At 40.4% G+C, this 312-nt stretch overlaps 1 protein-coding gene across 1 annotated transcript in view; it reads right to left on the minus strand.

Annotated features, from left to right (window-relative positions):
• Window positions 1–312, minus strand: part of SARC_03877 (hypothetical protein) — a gene marked incomplete at its 3' end in the record, with an annotated part of 3,642 nt that extends 3,330 nt beyond the window's left edge. The window contains exon 1 of the mRNA XM_014302314.1: window positions 169–312. Coding sequence (XP_014157789.1) covers window positions 169–296 — 128 coding nt within the window. The 5' untranslated portion in view covers window positions 297–312. The remainder of the gene's footprint in view (window positions 1–168) is intronic.

Below are 312 nucleotides of genomic sequence, written 5' to 3' on the forward strand. Positions count from 1 at the left end.
TGTGTGTGTGTGTTAGTGTGTATGCATTATGTATATATATATATATATGTGTGTGTATGTGTGTGTGTGTGTGCGTGTGTGTTGGTGTGTGTGTTTGAGTGAATGAGTGAGTGTTAGTGTATGTGTGTGTGATTGCATAATTAAATAACCGTATTAATAGATACTTACACATAACTACATCCAGCAGCAGCTACGCGATCTAATTTGCCAATCGCTTGTGTAGAAGGGAGTTTGGCATATATTTGACTCGTTTTGTCACTGGCAGCATGTAGCTCTGCGCCCTGAGAATCCGCCATGCTTAAGTCGTTATCG

This window comes from Sphaeroforma arctica, assembly GCF_001186125.1.
Source record: "Sphaeroforma arctica JP610 unplaced genomic scaffold supercont1.207, whole genome shotgun sequence".
NCBI lineage: Eukaryota > Ichthyosporea > Ichthyophonida > Sphaeroforma > Sphaeroforma arctica.